Source organism: Danaus plexippus, chromosome 25 (assembly GCF_018135715.1).
Source record: "Danaus plexippus chromosome 25, MEX_DaPlex, whole genome shotgun sequence".
NCBI classification, from domain to species: domain Eukaryota; kingdom Metazoa; phylum Arthropoda; class Insecta; order Lepidoptera; family Nymphalidae; genus Danaus; species Danaus plexippus.
This window is the reverse complement of record NC_083553.1, coordinates 914,169-934,877: the sequence shown is the minus strand read 5'-3', so window position 1 is coordinate 934,877 and position 20,709 is coordinate 914,169. Positions and strand designations below refer to the sequence as shown.

Sequence of the window (20,709 nt, the reverse complement as noted above, 5' to 3'; positions counted from 1 at the left end):
GTGCATATTTGTCTTAATATATTATATTTTTTATTGCGGGGTTCTTAAGAAGGCAATAACGCCTTAATGTGTAATATCTATCAGCACAATAATATACTGCATTATAACGGCAAATAATCGAGCAAAATTTGTTGATTTATGGAAATGGTGACTAAGGAAGTGAAAAAAGGAAAAAGTAACTTAAAAAAAAAACATTTTTGTTCTAGAAAACTTATAAGGGCTGCGATATACGATTGCCAAGTTATTTAATATTTACTGGACATCCCTGTATAAGATAGCGAAAGTTTGTAAGTCTATAGGTACCTACCCCGCGCTTCAATAATTGTCCGGTTCAATTCATTTATTATCAACAAACAGTATCATAAGTAAGCATTGTTTTTAGCAATGTAATAGTCAATTTGAAGTTGAAAATAAATTGCAATTTTTAAAAGACAGATATAATCGTTGTGAAAGTAAAATGAATCTGTGGTTTACCAAAAAAGTGCACTCTAATTTACAGGCACATTAATGATAGTGAACCGAAAACAATCTTAGTTACATAATTAAAATTTTCTTTTTATCAATATATTTTAACCTATAAGATATTATTCATAAATTGTCCTTAAAAAAAACTTAAGTATTCTAAAGAAATAGTTAATCAGGATGAATTAGCCATAGAGTTACAAAACTATTACAGCGTACATAATAAAATAGAAAAAAAAAACGGATGCAATAGACAAATGAAATAATCTTTATAAAACGATATATAAGAGTTGATAGAAAAAATAAAAATAAAATAATATAAAATACAAAAGCCTTCTATTTTTTGCAACAATTTCAAAATTACTATTAATAAAAAAAATTAATTAATATTATTAATAGGTTTTGTTATTACCAGAAAAATATTTTTAATTCGTTTAGTTAGTTAGTTAAATATTTTTAATTTTTAATTACAGTTCTTTTATAAAGGTCTTTTAGACCCGTAATATTATATATATATCTATCTATATTATTGTACAGGAAACCCTTCGCGGGTAAATTCCAATTTGCCTAGATTGCGCTGTTTGCATCCAATTTGGAACCACTTTTCGTTTAATTTTGTCCTCACAACTGTTCCACCAGCACGGTCTCCGTCTTTTTTGCGACTCATTGGCCCTCTTCATTCTGATATTCTTTTAGCATCTTTGATTTTGCAAGCGTGCTTTGTGTCATATCCACTTTCATTCTTATTCAAGAGCTTGAGCTAAACCATCTCATTTGTGTCATGTTGCGTATTTTTGTATGCCTTATTTATTGTTTATTTTTATCGTTAGCATACTCCACTCATTCCTTGTTGGCACTTATATATTTTAGAGTTCAGTTCGATTATCTAATAGTAGTTGTTTAGTCTGTCGAGGCTTATTTGTTTTCCTAGGAAATAAGCCTCGACAGACTAAACAACTAAAAAAATGAATGTAGTTTACGGTATATGAGAGAGGCTAGTTTTCATTGCATATTTATACATTGGCGTTGTTGGTCATTACCATAATTTTAGTGAGCTTCGTTTCTAGCGCTTCAACGATGGCAGTCTAAATTTAGTGATTCTATGATTTTAAGTAATTCTCTTCCTTTCTCTTATATAAAATCACCGGAAAAAGACGGTAGCTTGAACACTTTATTTTTACTTTTATCCGGCTCTCTTTCAAGTTTGTCTTTTTTATTACTGAATTTAATGTGGCTATAATAATTATAGGTGACAATGGGTCCCCCTTCTCGCTTTTCTTTATTGGAAACCAAAAACTGTTTTTTTTTCTACTTCAACTCTACTTGTGCTCTTCCTGGATATCCTTTTCATGACTTATAAACATTTTCCACATTCTATGTAGCTAGAGTTTCCCATATTCATTTAAATGAAACTAGTGTTATTCGGATTTACTACGCGGATTATATTATTTAAAAACTACATAATCCCGACGTTTCGGTTACTTTGCAGCAACCGTGATCACGGGCAGACGATGTGTCGGGATTATGTAGTTTTTAAATAATAAAATCCGCGTAGTATATTCGAATAATACTAGTTTCATTTAAATGAATAAAACTCGCGAAAATCTTAGATCTCATTTCCCATATTTAGTTGTGTATCGTACCAGTTACAAAGGTTTACTTCTTTCTGGATACTTCTCAATGAGACTATGAGACGTTCGAGGGTGCGGATGAGGTTGATGGTAGAGAATGTTTTTGCTCAACCCTACCTGTTCAATAGGTTTCATCACTGTAAAGAAAGGTTTTCGATAAGTTTTGCGTTAACAAACGAGAAGATTTAGGATGCGGTTGGTATGAACAGAAGATTGAGGTTTTTGAGAGTCTCTGAAAAAATACGAATAATATATACGAATCTTCTAATTATTATAAATAGCAGTTATGTAGTTAACAGAAAAAAACATTTTAACATTTTCTTATTAGTCGTTGTTTTCTTGAATTTGATGTGAGCCATGTGTAAGCCAAGAGCTCGTTTTGGAACTCTTCAGTTTTGATCTGTTACAGATGTTTCCACCACCAATAATCTAAGATTTCATTAGATTTACATACTCCATGTGGAAATAATATTCAAATTATTGCTCACAGTAAGCAGCTGTGGTTAGACATATTCTATAAGAATGATCCGTGATAAATTTTAATTGGTTATTACGTGATTACTTACGGCAATGATGTTAAATGATGATAATTTAGACATGTATGCTTAATGTATGGAAAAAATCATTTAAGCCTGACTTCCTGCTAGCGTTCCTTACATTGTATTCGAACTGATGACCATCTAGCTATTGAGTTGAATTTTATTACAGCTTAGGTTTTCAATTAATTATTACATTATGGCTTCTTTTACATATAAAGACAGACTTGTAACTATTTACTAGTTTGAGTTGGTGCCAAAGTTCTTCCGATAGTTAATATAAACAAACATTGATAGTTTTATACGAAAATAGGATAAAATAAGTAATTGCTCTTAAAAAATCTAGTTTATATTCTGATATAAGACATAATTTATCAATTTTTTTTATTATATAAGACATAATAGCAAATAACTTTTTACCAACATTTCGGAGACATTGCCTTTCAAATGTATGTTATCATCATTATCAGCTTATCAGAGTCCACTCCTGAGCAAAGTTGTCTTTGAAAAAAGCCTGGGAATACGCACTAAAGCCCAATTGCTACCAACATCGCCTTAGCAGATCGCCACGGGGTCGCTTGCGCTTGCTCGCTTATTTAATTTATATTTAATTGTTAGGTAGGTAGGTATTCTTCCGGAGATATAAGTCCAGAAAAAGAATTTTGAAGGATAGTCTATTACGAAGTGTATAAAAGATGATTTAGGAGTGATCTTTCTGGATGCTGAAGAAATAAGAGCTAGATGGGACATACATATATTGAATTACGAAAATTATTGAATGCTGATAAGCGAAGAGATTTAACATGAAGGAACAAGAATTTAAAAAGGCTTTAAAAAAGGCTACATGTTAATTTATTATTAAAACACACAAATGCTTATACACACAACGAACAGTCTTGCTAATTAGTATTATAAATTGTTATTAATTAATACTTAAGTCTACATATATATATATATATATATATATACAGTTACTGTGTAATTCTGTATTAGTTTTAGTATTATTTAGTTATATTTTTGTATTATCATTATTATAAGCATTGTTGGATTACCGAAATAAAAAAGTAAATAAAAAAATATAGTACTAGTCACTAATGATGCTAAAGACAGTTGTGAGCGAAATTGAAAAGGCTGGTGAGGATGGAGATGTAATATCAGTAAAATAGTGGAGTAGGAGTGGTTAGCTTAGCGTTAAAATAAGTATCCGAAGAATTTGGAACAACTATATGGTTGACACAAACAGTTTTTTTTCAGATTTGAAGGAATGCAACGATTATAGGCTAATGGAAGTTACTCTTGCCACTATGAAAGTATGGGAGTGGTTGATATAGCGACGTTGAAGAGAAAAGTGTGATATTTCACACCGGTTTGTTTTTATGTCTGGTTGAGGGATAAGGACGTAAAAACTCTCACATGGTGTTCGTTGATGGTGTGTTATGATCATCAAATTTACATCCAGTCTGCAGCTAATATTAGAGACAATTACGATGTGATGACAGTTATGTACTAAGGGCAGGTCTATTAACCCTTTCTCCTTCCTGCTGGTAAAAGTCTGTGTAACGACGGGTATTCAGGATGAAGCATCCGGTGCACTTCTTCGCCAACGACGTCGTTCTTGTTGCAGAAAGTGGTTACAAGTTGGAACTACGTGAAGAAATGAATGGAAAGCTTTGGCAGTTGACCTCAAAATAAGGCATACTGAAACGAAATATATGCGTTGTGAATTTACGAGCAGAGGGGTGATTTGACCAGTTTAATTAGATTTTAGCTATTCTGGCTCATTTTTGCAGGACAAAGGGGACCTTAGTCGGTCTATTGGCTGAAGGATCAACTCGGAATGGATAAAAGAGAGACAACTACATATATGTGACCTTAGGATGTTTTTTAAATAAAATGGGTTCATTTATACATACATATATATCAATTATAATACTTGTCGTATTGTATGGAGCTGTGTGTTAGGTTACTAGGAAGTGAGATAGGAGTCAATTGCAAGCAGAGGAAATGAAAATTTTGAGATTTATGTGTGGACCAAAATGGAGAGAATAAGGAATTAATATGTTACAGACAGTTGAGAGTGGCAAAAGTGGAAAAAACACCGAAAGGAAAGCGATAGTGTGGATATGTTTTGACAAGGGAATATTCAAAATGAGACTGTTTTTCAGATACAGTACGTGGTTTTATTATACTATTTTACATTAAATATTTATAAATAAATGAATAAGCGTATTTACACAGAAAATTGTAAGCTTAACAGTTTTGTCCTTTTTTACATCTATGATGATGAAATAAAGAACCTTTCCTTATCAAAATAGAATCATTAAGAGAGAAACTTTGCTAATTAAATAGATAAACTTATTTGAATATAATGCTAATATTGAATAAAACGTATCAAGTAACCTTGACACATAAATAAGTAGAGAAAGTATAAGTGTACCCATGTCAGGCAATGTCACAGTTTTTCTCCAGATGAATTCCACTTTGTAAAGCTAATATTTTTGTCGCCTAAAGTCCATATCACAAAAAAGATCATGGTTCCCATATTTTAATTAGGATGGACTAAGATGGTGTGCAAATTTAGCAGGAGAAATTCTTTTTTTTTTGTCTACAACCACGATTGTTGAAATTTGATTTAATTAGTTAAGCTTTTATATATATGTTTTTGAGTCACAGCATTCTAGGTATGTTTGAAGTAATCCGTTATTTCATCTTTATATTACTTTAATAATTTCTTCCTCTGTCACCCTAAATATTCTTTTTTTAGCATAGAAGTCAAGGGATCAATGATATTTTTTACCTGTTAGTGTCGGGGAGATTATTAGCTATCAATCAAAACTTTGAGAGATATAACAATTACTATATACGTAACTTTGAATTTGTATATAGATGATAAAATCATTGTTAAAATAATTTGATATAATTTATATATAAAAATAGTATGCAAAGCGTATAAACTGTAATTTATATACAGTACACTATAATAAATTATACAAGTGGATACCACAATACAAAAATATGTAAAGTATAATTAACGAAGCTCCCTTAAGTAAGATGACTATTTAGTTTTAAAGTATATTTTCTCAACGAGAAAATTGTTTGATTACACCAGGGCAGTTAAAATCTAAAATTGAAGCAAAAAAAAAAAAATTACAAAGATACGGCAGGAATGAAAAGTGAGTTTAAATTCTAGAGTCATGATATCTCATGTAATTTTGATACTGAAATCCCTTAGAATTCATAGATAATTTAAATGAAACTAATATTTTTCGGATAAAGCACGCGTAGTTTATCCAAAAATATTAGTTTCATTTAAATGAATAAAACTCGCGAAAGCTTAGATCTCATTCATAGATAATTTTCAGGATGTTGCTCAAACTGGAACAAAGAGCCTAAAGGATACAGTGTTTAAAATCAAATACAAAATATACCGCGACTTAGTCGTTTTCTTGCGCTGGCATTTGACCTCCATGACCTCTATAAGATTTGCAGCTACTAATTAATATATTTGGCCGAGACGTTTTCACGGACATGAAAATATATATTTATTTATTTATTTATTTAAATAGGAAGCTAACGTTGTATACAATTTTAGTTCTTAGTCTTTATTAATACTAAATAATTTAATTTGTTACATGCATTAATTGTACACCCCACTTATAGGCTAACTCGACATTCGCATGTACATGATATGTAATAAAATAACATTCTTTGCATGTTCACTCACGAACAAAAAAAAAATAATAATAATAATAATCTTAAACAATAGCAAATGTAAAACAGTTGAAAGTAACAATTGGTAAAAAATGAGGTACAAATAAAGTAAAACAATTACAAGCACTGACTTAAGGAAAAAGTAACGAGAACCAAAAAAAGAAAAAGTGTGATCACAATTCATAATCAAAACGCAATAATAAATAAAATATATATGTACATAAAACATACATAATAGTGTACATATGTACATAATAGTGGTTCTAAAACTAAGTTCTATATTATGATTGTTACTTATCTTATCTTTTCAGTTAGACTATGCGCTATAAAAACAAGTCCTTGATTTGAAAAATCTAAGGAAGGAACCTTGAACATCCCTTAAATTAACCGGCAAAATGTGAGTCGGACTGGCTCACGAAGGCTCTCGCTATAATTTTTAAATAAACTAATAATAACTTTGGTATCTGGGTGGGAGGGCCTTTAAATATTTATTTCAATCTGTTTTTATATTTGTTGTTATATCAGAAATAACATTTATAAGACTATAAATGTTATTAATATCAAATATATATGAGAATGAGAGAGAAATATATATGAGAAAGTTTACAAACGAGGAGACGGCCATCTTGATGGGTAGTAGTCAGCGTCGCTCATGGGTATCCGCAACATCTATTTTCTGGACACGTTGTCGACCATGGTTGTTGAGGAAGAGCCAGGCGTGGGAATAAAGAGATGGCAGGAAAGGGTGGGAACAGGAAAAGGGCAACCGGCTCTCTCACTCATCGGACGAAAAGCAGCAACTAAAGATTACTTCACGCCGATCTTCTGTGAGAGGGTGGTACATCACCGGTCAAGCCAGTCCATGTTCCAGCTGTAATTACTTAACCACAGCCAGTCTCTACCACCTTACTTTTGACTGTAAAGATGACTATTCATGTAGCAAACGGATAAATATACGGACAGCGGAGTCTTAGTAACAGACAGCTCATACTCAAAATATATACTGGTTTTTAAATTGCAGGACGTTAATAAATTATCATAACCAGTGCTATAACATATGAGTATAAACGCTTTTGTAAATTTTCTAGGGATAGTGATATTTTCTGTACGCAAAATTTTATTTTAATCTTTATCAAATTAATTAACTAAATTACGATGTTTAAATTTATATGACATAACAAACAGCTAAATCTCTATACGACCTGCTAATACCTGTGGCCAGTCCAGAACTAACATCTGTACATTCTGGGAACGTACTTCGAAGTCAAGCCCTAGTAGGTGGTTTCAAATTCGGTTAGGTAGAGAGAGGAGTTTGGACAGCGGAAGTGAGCATTTAACGCGCGTTATATAGGGCTCCCTTATACCTACACCTGTCGCAAGTCCCAGGCACTGTTGAAGCTCCTCTCCTGCAACGCGATAGACCCGACACCCGCACGGTGAATCCATTCAATGATAAGAAGTTTCATCTCCTTTATTTACTTTAACATTGCATCGATTATAAAATTCATTTTCTACGTATAATTAAATAATTTATTATTAAGAATTCATCTTTCTGTCAGTTCAGAGTAGTCCATGGGATCTTATAAACTCATATTTAATAGTATTAAGTATATTAATTAATATTTTACAACAAGTAAATATTTAACAACATTATTATTATAAATCACGATCAAAAATTATCTTTTGTCAGTTCTATGATCAGATTTTTTGTGACACTTTATATTTTATGTACTGTGATCTTTAAATACACGGCAATAAATTAAGAACTTTGACCGACATACAAGTATGACGACTTTTATTGCATAGAAAAAATTCTTTCATAATAACAATAGTATCTGCCTGTATATATGTAGAGAGAGATAGAGAGATAGAGATAGATAAAACAGATATATGTACTATTAATATTATGTCAATGTCGTCGGTATATTCATACATGTAAATAAAAACAGTAACCACAGTTCTTGCGGACACATACGTCATTAACTTCACGTGGACTCAACGAATAGGAACACGTAGGAATATTAATTAAATATGTACATAAAATATAAGCTATGTCTTATGGTCATGGTATCTCGTTACGCTTTATGATGTTTGTTTGTCAAACTGAGATAAAACTGTTAGAAAGCGATGTTGTCATTGACCTCATTTATAAATACATCCTTCAATTACTTACAACCAAATAAAATTATTTTATCTGTGCAAGAAAATATAAAAAAAAAACAACAAAGAATAGGAAATAGACAGTTGTTGACGTTGCTATTGCTATAGAAAATAACATTTTATCTGAAATTCGGCTATTTTAAACTAGCTCACGCGTGTTTTTATGGTGAACCAAATGTGTAATCGTCTTACTATTTAGTTATTTCGCAACGACGACAGTTTTAATTATCTAAAACACAGTCATTAAAATAGGGAGCAATATAATAATGCTGATATGATGTATCTATTTATCTAAAAGTGTAATTAAACACAAAAATGTTACCATATCAAGAATTCCTTCAGAAAAACCTTGAAAAAAGAGAGCAAACAATATCGTATATGTGAGAGAGAGGGGTTCCTCATGGAACCGAGACCAAGACCCTAGTTCAGTACCGATGACGATGAAGAGGTTTCCATTTTGAAGCAAAGATAGTCTTTACTCAAAATGATACTTGTTTATTGCTAACAAATTCCTACAATGAATGTCAAGAATTGTATAGCAGAGATTCTACCACTGTGGCTCCTGAGAGCGACCAATGTAGAATGAATTCAGTACGATCATGCTTGAATTTTTGTATGGTCAATTCTGTATTACAATTTTGGGTACTTGAACAAAACTAATTATGATGTATTACTAAAATTATTTACATCTTCATTCATTTCCTCTCTCTCCCTCTCTTATTATTCCCCCTCCCCAGCACGTTGAACTTTTAACGCAACCTTGTTTCGAATTTTCCATCAGTTTATACAGCCGTCTCAAACGAGAGAGCCGGCAGCTTAATATCTAAGTATTTTTTGATATTTGTTGGTTATTTAGGTTCTCTTATTCTGAGGCGCTCCAGGATATTTTTTGAACTTTTTTAAAATATTTTTGATAATTCATAATCCCTGCTCCCTTTACTAAAATGGTCAACGCCATATAATTTATATTGTTGTTAACTTCTAGTTAACAATATTCAACAGCGCTTTAAAGCGCTGGAGTAAATGCGTGTAAAGCTTTCTGGCCTCCCCTACTTTTTCCCATATTTATGAAAATTAATGAAAATAATAACCGAAATGTCGGGATGTAGTCAAAAATAATAAAATAAGTAGCAATCTGTGGTAATCCGAAAATATTATTTTAAGATATTGTAAGGATTTTATATGAACCTACTTTGTTCCATTTTTACACGACTTACGCTTTCGGATAAACCCTGTAATTCTGGAATATTTGCTGAAACGATGAGTACACAGGCTAAGTGTCATAATTCTAAGGCATTCCATAGCAGAAAAAAATTATTAAACATTTATTATCGTTTATTCGTTAAAACTTTAGATATAAAACAAATATATACATTTATAAAACATTTTAAGGCAATGAAATTAAGCCTAGTTGTGGTAAAGTAAGTAATTAATTTGATCACGTCACAAGAAAGCTTCGTGAGATGAATCCGTTTTAAATCCATTTATATCTGTTCTAGAGAAAGGAAACAGATATACAGAATACATTATATTTGGTAAAATATTTTAACTTTTAATATCACAATCACAGTATAATTCAGTATTTCTAAAGGTTAGTTTTAAGTATATTCGCAAATAAAAACAAAATGACAACTTTGATAATATAATAATATTATTGCGTTTGTGTGATAAATGCAGTAAATTATGAACATTAAATGAAGCTATGCGTGTAGAATAAACTTACTTAAATTAAATATAATTTTGCTATAGTTAATTAATTTAACATATCACCGATATTGAAATTGACGCTAGCTAAATACTTATAAAGAATTTTATAAAAATGATATATTGAATACACTCTCTCTCGCTTAATCACGTAATTATAACTATATTAACTCGGCACCTTCTTAAGTTATCAACAACACAATGTCCTTAGAATACTTATACCTAAGAATTTGTTGGTCAATACATTTTTCCTTTCAAAAATTTTTCTTGTATTACATTCACGGGCAAGTTTTTGGTTTCCGGAAGGAAGAAGAAGGTAAATGCCGCAGTGAAGAAACAAAAACCCGCGAAAATGTAGAAGATCGGTCCCAGACCTGAAAACAAAACAAAACGTTACGGTCGCGCCTAAGAAGAAATACTCTTATAATATTTGGCAAAATATTTGACAACATTTTTAAGAAATATCTCAAGTTTATAATATAACATCAGGCGAATTTAATATATGATATATTTACCAAAAGCGTTGAGGAGTGGATTGAACAAAAACAGTAACACGAAGGAACAAAAATAAGCCCACTCATAGACGAACGTGCTGGCAAAACTCTTGATCTGAGAAATAAAAGGAATAATCAGTAACAAATGTAAAATACTAATAATAATGCAATATAACTAGATGAAAACAAATATTTTATTTCCAAGTACATAATTTCAATATAAAAAAAAACAATCTAATTTTGCGTATTAATAAGCCAAATAATTACCTGTGGAAGAAATATTTCTCCCATCAAAACATAAGGCACAACAGCGGGACCAACAGAAAAAGTGACGGTATAAATATATATAAAAACTGCGGTCAACCATCCTGGACCCCAATGAAACTGTATTTGGGTCCCCAAAACAACGCACAATATACCAGTTAGGGCTGAACAAACGATTAATAACATCTAAAAAAGTCATAACATTACTAGATTAACTCGTGATTACTCTTTAATTTATATGATTTATGTCATAACCTGTATCTCTATTACTTACTCGTCGGCCAGCTGTTTCGATTAAGTAGGCTTCTAAGAAGAAGGAAAGCACAACTGTTATCCCAAATATGATAGACGTCAGAGTGGATGAAATACTCGGTACTGCAGTTGCGAAAAGTGGTTCCGTGAATATTTGTACCACAACAAAACCTTGGAACACAGTCGCCGTATATAAAACGACTAGCACAGTAAATGCACGGCGAGAAGAAGGCGATTCTCCTAAAAATATAAGCGATGAGCCTTTTAAACTGATAGTGTAGGAAGTAAATAAAATATTATTTATTATATGCGAGGTAGCGAAGAAAAATTAATAATTAAAATTTCATTATTTTGTAAATATTATTCTGATACCCACTCAGAAATTTAAATATCGAAACATTTTTTGTAGGCGCTCCTGCAACTTCTGCATCTGATCTTAATCTTTCTATTTCTGGGATATCACCTGTGAAGCAATTTCTTGATAAATTAAATGATTATTGTCAATGAAGATCAAAGACATAGTTAATTTTTTTAGAACATTATTGCGATATATTTAGATGTATCATACTTATTTCTTCGTCATTTGCTAGAAGCCTTTTCAAGTTTTCCCCATACGCGGCAACTTCTTTGCAATCAGGGTCAAGTCGTAGGTAATAACCAATAGACTTGATAGCTTCCTGAAAGGATTATTGTCAAGGACTTATTTTCATGCAATAATACTTTTTGACAACCCACAAAATGATACCTTACATTTTCCAAGCCCTTCTTCATCAAATATAAAGGTGATTCTCTTAGAAATGAGAGCAAAAACAAGCCAAGGACGGCCAAACTTAGTCCTGTATAATTCAATGTCGCGTAGTCTACCGTACCACCCAAGCCGTAAGATATCAACGTTCCTATGCCATGAAATAGCAGAGCACTAGAACTAAGAGTCCCTCGGATTGATGGTTCACAAAATTCATTGATGTAGACTGGGACAATGAGAAATATGCTGCCGCTAAGGCCGCAGAGGAACATGGCACAAATAAATGATTCAACTCTATTTAGTGATACTAACAGCACCCAGGCCATCTGAAAAAAGTAATAGTTATTACATCTGGTTCATAATATTTTTCAATATATGGTTTTATTATAAAAAGCGGACCACTTGTACTATAAACAAAATTATAGTCGTTTTTTTTCGTCCCAGCGAATCCAACAAATAACCACAAATCGGCGTTGTTATAAGAGTGCTCCCACACGATATGCTTCCCATAAGGGCGATTTCAGTTTCAGTCATGACTCGGTTTAATGGAGTGTTTTCTGAAGTAAAGAGCTTGACTGTAGAAGATGGGAGAGTGTATAGTAGTCCCAAGATAGCACATACGTAATTTACTGTGGAAGAAATTTTGGTAATTAAAATGTATTTATTAAACCACCTAGAATTTGAATGAATTATTGATAATAAAATTAAACATGCATATTCATAATCTATCGCTAAAGATAGGATATTAATCTCTTGATACCAAAATACTCTCAGATTGAGAGAAGGGCACACACTTACACACAGATAAACGCACACACATACACATTAACTCAACACACACATCAAAATACACACACATCAAAATACACACACAAAACAGCATCGTCGTCAGAATAATTAAGAGGAGAGTGTTCTTGAGCTGTCGGTTAAAAATCATATAAAATATAAGAGTCCCATATTAGTTTGAATGAAATTACTATTGAGTCGATAGAAAATTTGTGAGCGCATTTTTTAGCAACGCATTTACTCACGCATCACGCATTAAGTCACGGTGTCATGTCACGTGTAACATGATCTGTGTATTATGAATGAGAAAGCGTTTGTTTATTTTTGTTTTAATGTATCTATGAATTTAGTAGATTTTGATTCCAACACAAAACTTATAATACTTGATAATTGAATTATAACGGAGGCATTTAACAAGTTAATCGAGTCATTAACAATTCTTAAATATCGGTTCGTCATTAATAGTATTACGTGTTGTTATTGCTCGTTTAGAAGTTTGACAAAATCCTGCTCTATAATATGTTTCGTATAAATATTTGTTTGAAACTCGTTTTAAAATTATGTTTTTTTCCAATACCTCGTGTGAAATAGAACGAAAGGCTATAGTTATATTAATTAATACAAAATCTTACTACTGCGACTCGTTCTGTATATATGTTAAGAAACCTCGTTATAATAATGTGATTCTTGAACATTAGACAAATACTTACATTTTTAAATTTTCACCGTTATCGTAAAGGTTATATATAATATAGAATAAAGTTGTTATTTTATTTTTATTAAGTATAATACCATAATGCATTTGAACTTCATAAAAAATAATATATAGTGTAGTTTTTAATTTGTCAAATAGTACGATATTTATATTTTTTTTATCTATAAACTCAGTTGGTATTTACTTTATTAAGAAAAAATATTTATATAGTGTGTTACATTTTTCAATTTTATTAAAATTCCATAAGGTAAAATTGGAAAATATCAAAAGTCGAAAAAAATTATTTTATTTATGTATTTTTTTAATATTGTACAAATATATAACTCTTACATAAAAACGTACAGAAAATAATGCACGACTTAAAAAAAGTGTAATAATAAAAAATAAATAAAATATATAACGTGACGAGAAAAAAAAATTAACAATCGATCTATACTCGAGAAAAATAATAGAAAGAACCAGATCAAGTGATAAAAATATCACGCACAAAGCAAACATTTTAATTATATTAAAATAATCCTTTGAAAAGGCTTTGAAAATTGACTCGGGCATGTCATTCTAATGTCGAACGAATTTTCATATAAAAGAAATCAAACAAAACCAAAAGATGGAGAGATGTATGAAGCAGTAAGTCACATCGACGAGAAATAACATTAATTTGAGACACGCAAGTGTAGAGCGATAGAATTGAACGAAGCTGATGAAATATTCTAAGACCTGGGCTTTATAACACGAGACAGAATAAAATGTTCACACCCCATATATAATACACAGTTATTAGTAACGATATTCACTGAGAAAAAAATATCAATTGTACACATGGATTGATGAATAGTCAGCTATATGAAGCATAGATATACGTTTCAGAAAAATTTAAACTCAATAAAGTACACAATATACTATAAAATCATTATAAAAAAAATATATATCAAAAAAAAAAAAATGACGAGAAAAGGGCATATGAATCGCCTCTCAAACACAATATGTCATATTAAAAACTCCTTATGAATTTTTAATTAATTTAATTGTAAACTATTAATATATTTTTTAACTATACTCACGTATTCCGGTCGCGAAAAGCTGATTGATTATCGACATTATAATTTTTATTGAATGACCTCAACAATACCATTTACTTGTGATCTAGAGCACGTCTCGTTTTAGACTGAAGTGGAATGGTAGTTATGTAAATTAACAATACATAATTAATTATTGAGAAAAAAATAACTTTGTTTTGGATATCATATAATGTGTTGAAAAATTTTATACATTTTTTAGATTAAAATTAAACCGGGATTTTAAGCTATGTTTTATTTTCTACAATTGTCCGGTTAGAACTCTACTTGTCTTTATATTTATCATTATCCGTTTAAGTATCTCAGTTGACTTGTAATTTGTGTTGTAAAACACGTTATATATATTTTTATTGATTTTAAAAATCTTATCTTTATATAAATTGTGATAATATATTATGTAATAGAGGTAAATTGTCTCCGACTAATTTATTTTCTTCTTTTAAGCAGTCATCCAGCTTTCTGTTTAGATACTCTGAATGTCTAGTAATACTAAGTGATGTTTTACAAATGGATTCATTTACATGATACAATTTTCAGGGCTGCTTAAATATTATAATTATTGTGGTCAGTATTCCTTGTTGGGTGTTGGTTCTCGTTCCGTTTGTATTGTGGTGCAGGTGAGGTGCGTACTCTGCGGTATTCCTTGGTGGGAAGCAAACGAGGCTGATCTATGGGAGGGATAAGCATCCATCATGAACGGGCCCGAGCTTACGAGACTAATAATTTAGGTTCAAGTGGGGTTGGTCACGGTTTCGGATATTCAAAAGGGGGAAGGTGATGTCTCGGTAAGTTTCGAATAGAGCAGAAACAGAGATAAATCTTGAAAGTCTAGATATCATAAAATACATTTGGAACCTTCCTCTGGTTCGTAATAGTAGAGGCCGTCAAGTATCATTAAGTGCCTTTTTCTAACCCTTTCGCCACCTTCGCGTAAGTAGTTAGGGTGGCATGAGACCTACGTCCTATCGATGGGCCAGTGCGCCAAGAACAGGTGCATGTAATGTTTAGATAGGACTTTATATAAGAATAAACTTTTACCCAAAATTTTTACCCAAACATGAAATCATTTTAAAATCTATAAACTATTGCAGAGGCAAAAAAAAAACTATTTTCATTAAATTTTTATTACCGTTTTATATATTTTTTCCTTTTAATATTTTATTTATATAATAAATAAATAATCTCATAAGAGATCTTCAGCCATTGTTTATATTTTGTTTGTGGTAGAATAATAATTTAATTCTGCTTCTGTTTAAAATAAAGGATAGAGGCCAAACGAGGTCTTGAAATAATCTATTTTAATAAATTATACACTCGCAGTCCAAGTATCTTAAAATTCTTGGCGAATAGTATTTGCCTCAAATCTCAGGCCACGTGGTCAAAGCCGTGCTTCATATTTTATTAAAAGAGACATTTCGCGGTCTTAAAGTTATAGATTATAATAGTTTTGTATTTTCGTAATCGCTTCTATTAATTAATTATAAATTTAGAAATAACAGCTTTTCACACAAATTACATTTTAATTGTTGAATATATTAAATATTATTTTTCAACATGCTGATAAATCAGTTCTACTAATAATCATGTATAGTTAAAAACAAATTCTTATCCAGGTATATTCTGAGATAATTAGGTATGATATAAATTATGGATTAAGAGTTACATATTTTAATTAAAGCAATGAAAAATATCGAAGGAGCGTTTCCGGGGTTGTAAATGGTTTGGGGTTGTCTTGTTTATGGTTATATGTCAGTGGTTGAACTGTTTTGTTAACTTAAGTTCTACTAACCTTTATTGTTCCAGGCTTCATGCTTATGTTATTTGACTCGTTTCTTCATATTTTTGACTTCGAGCGTTACCCCGACTATTTCTGTGTATACTTGTTAAGATTTTTCATAATGCTTTGTTTGTTGTTATTCGTGTGTGCAATCCGATGATTTCGATTGTGTCCAAGCCTTCTTCTAGTTCTTTTGCTTTTTCTTTAGATTATCTGCCGGACTATTTTCTGTGCTTGAAGGTTTCTAAATGTATCTACTAAAAAGACATATAACTGTTAGTAAATATTTTTCATTATAATAAGCCAATTCTTGTTCTTTGTTGGAATTTTAAAGTCTCTGTACCCAGTTTTATCTTCCTGTAGCATTTTAAATGTATGAGGAAGTCGAATGTTTTGTTATTAATATTATTTTATCTTAATTTTCTTTGTCAAGGCCCTATGTTTCTCAAATATATAAAAAAGCACATTTTTACTGCAAACCCAACTCTACCAAAGAACAGTTAATACCACTATATCCTTTGGGTCCTTGAACTGGCTACTAAGCTTAGCCATGGTCATCATCATATTCATATTACTAGTTGTGCTTATAATTAAATTTACTTGTATAATATCATATAACTCGTGAGGAAACCTGGTGTTATAATTTCAAATTGTAAGATTGAAATCGCCAACCCGTCTTGAGCAAGCGTGGTGATTAATGCCCTAACCTTCTCCATGTGAGAAGAGGCCTTTGCTCAACAGCGGACTGCTATAGGCTGATGATGATATAATTCGTAACACGTGAACGCTATCTGGTCTTGCTTTCCCGGTTCATTAATTTATAAAATTATAAGAATTTAAATGTAAGAACAACACAAAAAGATACTTATATCTAATCTTATGGGTTTCTATTGAGTAAAATGTTTTTTTATTATTGCACAATAATTAAATGTTGATGTCAGCTATTTCTTTTTGGAATAGGTGTGTCTGAAAGTATTTATTAAAACCTAGTTAGAGGCTTATAGTTAATATTCCAAGATGCTGGGCTCCCCAGACCTTGATTATTTTCTGAAGGACAAAAAATATATAATGGGTTAATATTAGCATCTGCAGTAAACAGCCAATTTCCCAGGTACCAGATGCTTCAGTTGAGTATAATTTGTACTCGCTGTACTTATAGTTTGAGGTGTGATTTTTGCGAATGTTGTAGGAAATATTGTTAACAATTAAAAATTTATATTGTGAGAAACAGCAGAATTTTTTGCAGACACTTTAAATATCGACACAGAAAAAAATATTATCTAAATTACAGTCTGATACTTGATTTTCAAATATAATATTTAGGGGACTATTTAAATGTATATCGTGGTCTAGCAGACCAATCCTGGGGGAAAAATATCTTTGAAAGGTATTCTTTAGCGTCGCTGTGAACTAGAGCCTATTCATGATAATTAACTGCTTTTTGATAAAAATATTTCATTAAAAATATCTCGTAATTTGTCCAAAGAAAGCTTTCAATAATTTATATGATTTATAACCCTCCAACTGTCAAAACGATTGCATGATAATACTTAAAATTTTGTGACGTAATTGTCCATTTACAGAAGAAAATTTGTATTAAATATATACATAAAGAAAAATAATGTTTTGATGAGAATAAACTTCAGAGGGTATGCATAAATTTTATCGTTTATTCATAATTTTAATTTATAAGAAATAAGGAAATATTTATCGCAGCAAGCTTCTATCATCACCTCAATTTCCAATATCCTCAACGTCTACGCTAACTCACATAGCAATGCTGTTTGCTCGCACATGTTAGCAGCCTAAAGTAAGAGGCGCTGGCTCTCGCTAATATAATTATGCATTGTGGTCATCATTGCAATTTTACATACATTGGTATTTTTTTTTCAAATACATTGTAGTGTTGAGATTGTTCTTAATTCCAATTTCTTGGTGCTGCTGTCGCGAAGCGAAGTACTGCCATACTTTCACAAGGACACAGAGTTTCCTCGCAGTCGCCTTAGCATTTCCGCCCGCATTTAAGGTTTGAGAATACTTTAGTTAGTCTACTAACTGAAGGCCGTTGGAGTGTTCCAAGGACACATTCTGAAAATTTGGAGTCAAGGTGAATGGACTCTTCTGTGCGTAAAGACACGCTTGCGATATGGTGGCGCTAAATGGTTGTCTCTGTTTGGGATTCTGCTTGAAGAGCGAAATTAACATGCTTTACCATGGCCTCTCCTTCTAACTCTAATTGATCTCGGCAGGTCCTAGCTTGCCCCTAAAATAGCCAGTGATTTCAGGTCGTCAATTTTCATACACTAAAAATTCTCGCACACACTATGCTGATAATAATTACAGTTTAACGCCTTACTCTGTCTAATATCGTGTTTTGTAATATGTAGAGTTTGGTTCTAGGAATTTTTACTTATTCCCAAAATGGGACCCAAAGTGGGGTCTGGCTAAAAAGAAATTTCCGAGCAATAATTTTAATAGTGATATTTTTCTTTATTTCAATTGAGACTCAGATCACATAGCTGTGACCGTTTCTCTCTGAACAAGAGATGAAATCCTCTATCAGTCAGCGCGCAACATGGCATTTTAAATAATATCATTTTTCGGACTACGCTCAATTTCTCAATATCTCTTCCCATCCGAGGCACTAAACCGTGAATGAACGGTCACTCCCTCTGCTACAATTCAACGACTATATATAATGCGATACGAATTTTTTTTCGGAGTTTGCGATATATTTGATGTTTTCCCGACATCTTCAACAAATATCGTTAATGTACACCAAGTAAATACAAAAACTTAACAAATTATATACTAAAACCTTCCTCAAGAATCACACTATCGAGTGGTGATAACTGTTTGATAATCGGTGTAGTAGTTTTTCCGTTTATAGCGAACACACAGACAGACAGACGCGGCGAGGGACGTTGTTCTATAATATGTATTGATGATGATTGATTGGAAATGAAAGAGGCGGTATCATTACTTTTAATTTTTATTATATTTTATTATTACATCAACCCAACGACTATAACTTTAAGTACAAAAGCATTAGGTTTTTAACAATCTTATAAGCAAAAATACATGAACAAATACATCCTCGGATTATTCTTATTAGTGATATAAAAGCATCTTTATATATATAAGTAATTCGTTTTAATGTAGTGACTACGAGCTAAACGGTAACGCGCTATGCAAATGGCACTGCTCCAGTATCATTTGTATATATATATATATATATATATAAGTTAATTTATTACACAGATTAAGTCCAAACGTTTATAATATTAATAAATAACGAATTTTCGTCGTCGTCCTTATTAGGAATATTAATTAATAAATGTTATGAAAAAAAATTTTAACAGGTCCATGTAAGCTTTGAAAATTATTATAATATGAAAAACACGAGAAATTTTAATTTCAGAGCCCCTTCATAAAACTAACAGCTCGGTGAATTTAAATTATATATATTTTTATGTTTCGCCTGACTGTATTGGGAAGACTTCGTTTCGATAAAGTAATTTATCGCACTCTGGTTGTCTCTTTCTTGTTTTTGGAAGACATCTTGAACCAGCCGGCCCTTTTGTCCTTGGGCACGGACGTGGACCGCGCCACGCGCCCCCTCCCGTCCCCGCTGAGCTCGTCGCCGGCCTGACTCTTCTTCCCCGCAGTCTTCCGCGGTATCGTGCTCTGCGACGCGTCGCTCTCCTTGTTTCTCTTCTCCCGCCTGTACAGCGCCGTGCTGGAGCTCGTCAGTCTATTGCCCTGGCTGCTCGGTCTGGTGCTGAGCGCCGTGTGGCTGTATGACTTGTTCTTCTGTAGCGGCCTGTCATCTGTCAGGGTTTTGGCGGGAGTTTTTTTGTACGCGCTGTCCTTGGGAGCGGATCGCCTGGGTTTCTGCGCGTAATGCACGTCGTATTGGTCGTTGTAGCTTTTCGGCGTCCACGGTGCGAACAGGGAGAAGCTCTTAGAGGTGCTGCGAACTTGGACGTTCGAAGACATGACCGAGGACACGTCGTCCCTGGAGCGGTTCCTCGTCATCTGGCCGGGGTCGGGTATGTCGCCCACTGTTCGCATGATTAAATAATGTTAACGAAGAAAACATATTACATAAGGATGTAAGCACTTTTGTTAATAAAAACATTTAAGCGGTAAAGTTTTTTTGAAAGAAATAAATTAATATGTAATGTGGATGTGAATAACGATGTCATGAAAACCTTATATTGGTAGAAAAGAGTTTTACGTTCATTAGTGTTGATAGGGACGGGAGAAAATTACAAAGTCATTTACAGGATGTTTTTATATATTTTTTTGTGTAACACAAGTACAGTTTGTACTCTATGTATTGTGATGTAGAGTACTGTGCGAGTGTCTGAAGCGGACTATACTAGTTATGAGC

General features: G+C 32.1%; 2 protein-coding genes across 2 annotated transcripts in view; both read right to left on the bottom strand.

The window, feature by feature from the left end:
• Nucleotides 1-9,910: 9,910 nt before the first annotated feature.
• LOC116775376 (facilitated trehalose transporter Tret1-2 homolog) lies at nucleotides 9,911-14,645 on the bottom strand. The gene is made up of 9 exons (XM_032668275.2): nucleotides 14,522-14,645; nucleotides 12,359-12,588; nucleotides 11,965-12,285; nucleotides 11,783-11,891; nucleotides 11,591-11,677; nucleotides 11,237-11,454; nucleotides 10,966-11,148; nucleotides 10,720-10,813; nucleotides 9,911-10,578 (listed from the first exon to the last, which is right to left on the bottom strand). The coding sequence occupies exons 1-9, from the start codon at nucleotides 14,556-14,558 to the stop codon at nucleotides 10,442-10,444; spliced, it is 1,416 nt and encodes a 471-aa protein (XP_032524166.2). The 5' UTR covers nucleotides 14,559-14,645; the 3' UTR covers nucleotides 9,911-10,441.
• Nucleotides 14,646-19,287: 4,642 nt separating this feature from the next.
• Nucleotides 19,288-20,709, bottom strand: part of LOC116775434 (uncharacterized) — a 46,031-nt gene continuing 44,609 nt past the window's right edge. The window contains exon 11 of the mRNA XM_061524462.1: nucleotides 19,288-20,377. Within this exon, the coding sequence (XP_061380446.1) occupies nucleotides 19,833-20,377 (545 nt within the window). The 3' untranslated portion in view covers nucleotides 19,288-19,832. The remainder of the gene's footprint in view (nucleotides 20,378-20,709) is intronic.

Excerpts from the sequence above, each read along its gene's own strand:
- LOC116775376 (XM_032668275.2), bottom strand. The coding sequence starts at position 14,558 with ATGTCGATAATCAATCAGCTTTTCGCGACCGGAATAC. Across the intron at positions 10,814-10,965 it reads GAGAAATATTTCTTCCACAG|ATCAAGAGTTTTGCCAGCAC; the intron begins GTAATTATTTGG and ends TTTATTTCTCAG. Across the intron at positions 10,579-10,719 it reads TCCACTCCTCAACGCTTTTG|GTCTGGGACCGATCTTCTAC; the intron begins GTAAATATATCA and ends TTTTGTTTTCAG.